Source organism: Vanellus vanellus (genome assembly GCF_965231255.1).
Source record: "Vanellus vanellus genome assembly, chromosome: 3".
Classification (NCBI taxonomy): domain Eukaryota; kingdom Metazoa; phylum Chordata; class Aves; order Charadriiformes; family Charadriidae; genus Vanellus; species Vanellus vanellus.
In genome coordinates this window covers 67,678,297-67,686,080 of record NC_138907.1, presented here as the reverse complement: position 1 = coordinate 67,686,080, position 7,784 = coordinate 67,678,297, and the positions used below count along the sequence as shown (strand labels likewise).

The following is a 7,784-nucleotide window of genomic DNA, read 5'->3' as shown; positions in this document are numbered from 1 at the left end:
CCAAGCCTGTTTTTGTGCTTGGGATTGCCCTAACCCAGATGTAAGACCTTGCACTTGGCCTTGTTGAACTGTATGAGGTTGGCTTGGGCCCACCTCTCCAGCCTGTCCAGGTCCCTCTGGATGGCATCCCTCTCCTCCAGCGTGTCTAACTCGCCAAAGGTAGGTAGGTATCATCGACAAACTTGCTGAGGGTGCACTCGACCCCACTGTCCACGTCGCCAACAAAGATGTTGAACAGTACAGGCCCCAGTACCGACTGCTGAGGAATGCCACTTGTCCCTTCTTTCCACTTGGACGTCGAGTCATTGACCACCACTCTTTGAGTGGACAAGAGTGACCGTCCAGCCAGTTCTTTATCCACCGAGTGGTCCGTTTGTCAAATCCACGTCTCTTCAATTTAGAGACCAGGATATCATGTGAGACAGTGTCAAACACTGCACAAATCCAAGTAGATGACATCAGTTGGTCTTCCCTTGTCCACTGCTGCTGTAACCCCTTCGTAGAAGGCCACCAAATTTGTCAGGCATGACTTGCCCTTGGTGAAGCCATGCTGGCTATCACAAATCACCTCCTTGTTTTCTACGTGCCTCAGCAGAGTTTCCAGGAGGATCTGCTCCATGATCTTGCCAGGCACAGAGTTGAGACTGACTGGCCTGTAGTTCCCTGGATCTTCCTTGTTTCCCTTTTTGAAAACAGGGAACAGTTGAAAACAGTTCTGTTTCCCCTTTTCCAGTTGGCAGGAACCTCGCCAGACCGCCACGACTTCTCAAATATGATGGCTGGTGGCTTAGCGACCTCATCTGCTAGCTGCCTCAGGACCCGCGGGTGTATCTCATCAGGTCCCATGGACTTGTGCACCTTCAGATTCCTCAGGTGGTCTCATACTTGATCTTCACCTACAGTGGGCGGTTCTCCATTTTCCCAATCCTCATCTTTGCATTTTGTGTCAAGGGTAGTGTGGCTGCAGTCCTTGCCAGTGAAGACTGAGGCAAAAAAGTCATTGAGTACCTCAGCTCTGTCTCTGTCCTGGGTAACTAGTTCTTGCATTTCCTTCCAGAGAGGGCGAACAGTTTCCCTAGTCTTTCTTTTCTCGCTGACATACTTAAAGAAGGATTTTTTGTTTGTCTTAATGTCCCTGGCCAGATTTAGTTCTATCTGGGCTTTAGCTTGTCTAACCCGATCCCTGGCTGCTCGAACTATTCCTCTGTATACCCCCCAGGCTACCTGCCCCTGTTTTCACTCCCTATAGACCTCCTTTTTCCTTTTGGTCATGTCCAGGAGCTCCTCGTTCATTCATGCAGGCCTCCTGGCTTTTCTGCCTGCCTGCCTGCCTTCCCCCTTCCCTCCAGCGCTTCATCCCATGGCACCACACCCAGCAGATTCTTCAAGAGGCCAAAGTCAGCTCTCCCAAAGTCCAGGGTGGTCAGTCTGCTGCACACCTTCCTCGCTGCCTCGAGGATCTCAAACTCAAACCATTTCATGGTCACTACAGCCCAGGCTGCCCTTGAGTTTGATACTGTCTACCAGCCCCTCCTTGTTGGTAAGAACAAGATCCAGCATAGCTCCTCTCCTTGTGGAAGTGAATTGTGAAGGGTGAGACTTTCCAGAGAGATTAGAAACATCATACCTGACACTACAAGTGAAATTTCTGAGATTTTTGGAATAATAGTATGAATCTCTCTTTCAGAAATTCAGAAAACGCTGTATACTTAGCACCCTGGGCCTTGTTTCAGGTCTTTCCTTTGTTAAGATAAGGTTTCTCACAGAGAGAGAAAGCACTCTGTCCTTTAATAATGATGGTGCAGGGAGGGAGTTCTGGTGCTACTCTTTCTGTCTGTCATCTGAATTGCTGCTGAACAGACAATAATGAACACTGGATGCCTTTTTTTGTCTTAATTAGTCCTTCCACTTGGCCATCTCTCTCAAATTCCCTATTAATTTCATAACCAAGTTCATAATTGGTGGGTTGGGCCGATTTCTGTTTGTAGATGTGCTTGTGTGACATCTGCTTGCACAGTGTTGGAAATCTATGACAGTGTCCAAATATAGAGTCTGTCTGTTTATTTCTCATACCATGATAGATCTAATCTTTAGTCTTTTTTTTTTTTTTTTTGCATGGGCAGTGCTAAGATTTTTAAAAACACATAAATATTTTAAGAGATCTGATCAAAATTACTGCCCGTAAATTGCAAGCATCACCCATTGCCTTGCCTCTGCTTTTCCGCCTCTCCCATTATTCACCCAGTCCAACTTTATCTTTGCTTGTTAAATCATCCTCAGCTTTGACATGAAGCCTTTTCCTCTGCAACAGAATGTCAGCCTTTATCTCTGAGCCTACTAAGGCCACCAAAGAGAACTTAATTTTTTCATACCTGGCTTACAGTATCTTAATTTTACTTTATAATATTATCTAGTATTCATTCTAATATTCATTAATTAAGCTCAGAAACTATTTTTGAGTCTGATTATAAGATGCCTTGTAAAATAAAATACAATTTTCCTGAACTGTGTTGTTTCATTTGTTACTCATAAAAAACTGTGAAACATGTCTTTCTCTTTTTAAACATATGCTGGTTAATGTTTCTCATGTAGTAGGCAGCCAGGTATGAAACTAGATCTAGAATGAAACAATTGCCTCATAAAGTGATGAAGCTTTGAATTGGTGAACTTGAAATTTATGAAGGTTTCTTATGTGGTAAACTAAACTGATCTACTGGATTTGTAGTCTGTGAGGAACCAAGAAGAGGAGAAAAAGGATCTGGATATGCATAAAAGAGGATCAGCTTTATTAGGAAAGGCAAAATTGATTGTGTGTTTGAGACTCAGGTGATCTGAATAGGCTTAATAAAATCTTCTTTAAATGATGGAATAAATATGTGTTAATATATGCTGAAATCTATAAGGAAATATCTCTTAAAGGGGATATGTAGAATGGTTTGTATTCGGAGTCATTGTGTGTCATAGAAGTTTTTAAAAGAACTACGAGCTAAAGTGCTAAAATGATCTAAACCACATGCAAGGTAATAATATATTACTGACTTCGCTGCAGACCAGTCCAGAGATAAATCATGTATTAAGACTTCTGAACATTTTCATCTTTAATCCTGATAGATCACCACTAAGAGCACTAGGTTTCTGCTACTGTCTGTATCACTGATGGAAGTTTTATTACCTATATTTACAGTGATAAAAGACTTTTGGATTTTTTTTTTAACATGCCATGTGAATCTCAAAACTGCTACTATATCATAACTGGATTACGATATAGTAGCTTTTTTAAAGTCGTGAATATTTTATCAAGAAATATCTACAGATTAACAAAGTGCTATTTATATTTGCAGACAAAACCTTTCCTTGCCTCAATATTTCTGCTTTTTTTTTTTTTCCCCAGGGCACAATACAGAACTATGATAGCAACCGGAGGAGTCATAACAGGACTGGCTGCCTTAAAAAGGCAAGACTCTGCCAGATCTCAGCAACATGTAAATCTTGCCACAGCACCAGCTTCTGAGGAGAAGAAACCAGTTAGACGCCGGCCCAGAGCAGATGTTGTAATTGTCAGGGGCAAAATCCGTCTCTATTCTCCATCAGGATTCTTCCTTGTTTTGGGAGTGCTTATTGCATTCTTGGGAATTGCAATGGCCATCCTTGGATACTGGCCCCAAAAGGAACAGCTTTTAGGATCTGAAAATAATCTATCTGTAAATGAAACTCAGGTCCTGAGAAGCCAAGGAAGCATTTTACTTCGTTTCTTTGAACAGCACATGCACTCGGATAAGATGAAAATGCTGGGCCCTTTTACTATGGGCATCGGAATCTTCATTTTTATTTGCGCAAATGCCATTCTGCATGAAAACCGTGACAAGGAAACAAAAATCATACACATGAGAGACATATACTCCACTGTAATAGACATCCACACGCTGAGGATCAAGGAACAAAAGCAGCTGAGTGGTGCCTTCACTGGCTTGTTGGGGGAAGGAGAACTCAGGCACAGCGGGAGCTCGTGTGCATCACGGCTGGCTGCGAACACGGTTGCGCCTTTCTCTGGCTTCAAGAGTAATTTTAGAATGGATAGTTCTGCTGAAGAAGATGAGATTACCCTAAATGAAGATAGGACCCCTGGTAGCCTCCTGCCACCTCTGCTGACTGAGCAATCTGGTTCAGTCTTTGGACTTTACCCTCACTCCAGCAAGGCTTCAGATGACAAAAACACTAGCTCTATAAAGTGTGAAACAAAATCCATTGTATCATCTTCCATTAGTGCTTTCACACTGCCGGTAATTAAACTGAATAACTGTGTTATTGATGAGCCCAGTATAGATAACATAACTGAAGACTCGGAGATCACTAGGAGTCGGTCTAGAAATCTGTCTATGGATTCTCTGGCCATTCCACTAACTGATACCAATGAATCCTACAGACCGGTCGCTGCCATGCTGCCACGACACAATTCATTTGTGGACACTCCATCGGATCAGTTCAAATCTTCTATGACTCTCGGACCAAGCACAGGAAAGCTTTTATCCCCTGGTGCTGCCAGGAAACAGTTTGGCTCCAACACATCTTTGCATCTTCTGTCTTCACATTCAAAGTCCCTGGATTTGGACAGGGGTCCGTCTACACTTACTGTCCAAGCAGAACAAAGGAAACACCCCAGTTGGCCCAGACTGGATCGGAGCAACAGTAAAGGGTATATGAAACTAGAAAACAAAGAGGACCCAATGGATAGGTTACTTGTGCCACAAGCAGCAGTCAAGAAAGACTTCACTAATAAGGAAAAGCTTCTTATGATATCAAGATCTCATAATAACTTGAGTTTTGAACATGATGAGTTTTTGAGTAACAACCTAAAGCGGGGAACTTCTGAAACAAGATTTTAATATTTAAATTGCAATTTAGAAGATGTCATACAGTATTTTTAAAAAAAAAAAACAACAAACATTTTGACAAGTGTTTCATTTTCAGTGAGACTAGTACAAGCCTGTTTTTAACCAAATGCTTAATAGCCCATTAAAATTGGCTTATGTGAACAGAGATCTTCATCTTTGTAATGCCAAGAGTTTTTTGTCTTAGTAACACACAGCTGCAATACTGTACATTATCATTGCTCAGAGAATTTTGGTACGACTGATTCCATTTTTTCCTAAGTCATTATTTCTTTTGTTCTATATAAGCATGTTACTTTTTATCAATTTGACTCCAGAAGCCTGCATTAGAAAAAAAAAAAAAGCTCCATTTACCTGTAAATTCTGTTTATTTAATGACTGCAAGAGTCTAGAAATGGTGCTTGCGGTCTAGAATGGGAAGTGAGCAGGAGCACATACTGGAATTGTCAAATCCAGGCCTTTATCCTAGGTGTTGTCTTTCACACATGGTACATCTCGGTAACTGCAATCTTGCCATTGTCATTGTGAGAAACTTGTTTACATATTGGGGTGGGTGGATAGAAAAGAGTGGGTATAATTAAAACCATTTTTGTGAATTCATTGTAATCGGTCGAGCTGAATACCAGTGTTGTGAATTATTAACTATGCTTTGTGCAATAATCTTTCTACATCCGTTGTAGTTTAATCTTGTAATTCTGCGAAAACATATATAAAGTAAGAAATCTGAAAATTCTTCTGGGATTGGTTCTCTAAACCACTTTGATTGGCAGCAGTTTTAAAATCAAAATATACAGATTCAATTAAAATCATAGGAATGTGGTGAATGCCAACAGGATTTTAGAAACATGATGTATCATAAGATGATATTGTGACATGCATCTGAAGAAAATAATGGAAAATTAATATATTGCCTCTCGTTACAATAGCAAGAAGCTAAATAACTAGATTTCTCTGTTCAAAATACCGATACAAAGCATGCGATTCAATACGTAGACTAACAGAGTATGAAAGCCCCTTGCCTAAATTTTGATTTATATATTTCACGTAATTATTGGTGTGGTGGTTCACTGGAGGCTTAGCTGTGGCAATTTGCATTACAAGATTTTGCAAAAGAAAGTGACATTTAAAACAATGTTTTTCTCGGCAAAGCAAGCTTCACAGTTGACAGTTGTAGGCTATTGCTAAAGAAAATGAGAATTTGAATGTGCATACCAGAAAGTTTTCATGTATTTCATTAAGGTATTTAGGCCGTGATCCTGCCATGACAGCCATGCTAGAGAGCGTCACTGCAAGTCGCAAGGCTCACCTAACAGGATGTTGGTCTTAATTGGTTGGTTTTGATATATTCACTTAACCTAAACACTCAGGAATTATTTTTAACGGCTTTTCCCCAAAAGAATCAAACCTGTTAAAATGTCAGTGTTCTTCAATTACTTTGATTACTAAAGATCAAAGATAAAAATGCCCTCTGTTTTTAATCTTCAACTCCAACTGCGCGATGTTCATGTATCAGGAGCATTCCTTGCTCAGTGAATTGAGGCATAGTGTTAACTGTTAGAACCTCAAGCCTATATATTGTAACAGAGTTGGCTAAATATTTTGCTATGAAGCTTTTAATAACTTTCTGGTTTGTGTTCTTAAGACATTTGCTATTTTTTGAAATAAAATGTCTATCTACATATATCCGTTGTAAGACCTGTTTTTCCTCTGTGATCTCCAATCTTCCATATCAAAGAATAATTAGGGATTGTAACGTTGCGTATAACGTTGTGCTTAATATAGTAGCCTGCCACTAGATATCTGGCTGTGACTAATTGATTTCAATGACATACCTACACATGTAACGGCTGAGTAGTTTTTTTTCCATGTAATGTGGAATATATTCAAAGTGGTTTTGATCTAAGGACATTTTATATAAAAAGAACATCCTGTTCTTTTTAGTTTCGCAGTAAGTATTCTTATGAAAATGGAAAACACTGTTAAAGACATGAATGATGTAAGCTTTTATTTCCTTAATAGTTACATTAAATCATAGCTTAAAAGACTGTTCTTTGGGTACCATCATATGTGGGACTTGCAGTCTTTTGTAAATATAGCAGGGCATGAGCTTTTCATTTTGACATACATACTTGGTACTGAGAAATGTACTCGCTTTGGAAAAATTTACCTGCTTGGGAGTTCAAGGTGAACCTACTGACTTTAAAGCAAGAAATCAAAATAACACCATACAAAGAAACTCCACGGTTGACAGACCAACTACAAAAATAGTCCCAAATTACCCCAAAATGGAATATTTCATTCAGATAATCATAGGACGGTCGAGGTTGAAAGGGACCTCTGAAGGTCATCGTGTCCAACCCCCCCGCCCAAGCTGGCCCACCTAGAGCCGGTTGCCCAGAATTGTGTCCCGATGGTTTCTGAATAACCCCAAGGACACTCGTCAGAAGTCAGAAACTTCAGTAGAGCAAAAATGTCTGAACCCTTTGCAACTCTCCCTGGGGAGAGTTAGGAACTTTACAGTGGCCAAAATGGGAGCCATGTGCAGCTGGCAAGTAAGGAACTGGCAAAGACAGGAGCATGTCTTAAACTTAAATCGTATCTTTAGGTTGTAAATATCATATTCAATCTGTTGCTGATTACAGACTTGTTTTTTAAATTTCATTTCTGTTGTCAATGCTCTGTGCAGCCCCACGATGAGTTGCTCTGGTACAACTGCAGGGTCGAAAAGAAGCGAAAGTCAGGAAGTTTTAAACTAGTTTTGTCACCAGAGAAAATAATTGTATAGTTATACCACAAGCCTTTTCATGGTATAAGAAGCTAAACCTTACATCTAGCCAAAGGAAACGTTACGGCACTGCATGCCTTGTATGTAATAACTCCAAAAAGAAATTATTT

At 40.2% G+C, this 7,784-nt stretch overlaps 1 protein-coding gene across 1 annotated transcript; it reads left to right on the top strand.

The window, feature by feature from the left end:
• Positions 1 to 3,407: 3,407 nt before the first annotated feature.
• Positions 3,408 to 5,112, top strand: TMEM200A (transmembrane protein 200A; the record flags this gene model as incomplete). Its single annotated transcript, XM_082481245.1, has 1 exon — positions 3,408 to 5,112. The coding sequence occupies one exon, from the start codon at positions 3,408 to 3,410 to the stop codon at positions 4,881 to 4,883; it is 1,476 nt and encodes a 491-aa protein (XP_082337371.1). The 3' UTR covers positions 4,884 to 5,112.
• Between the last annotated feature and the right edge of the window lie 2,672 nt (positions 5,113 to 7,784).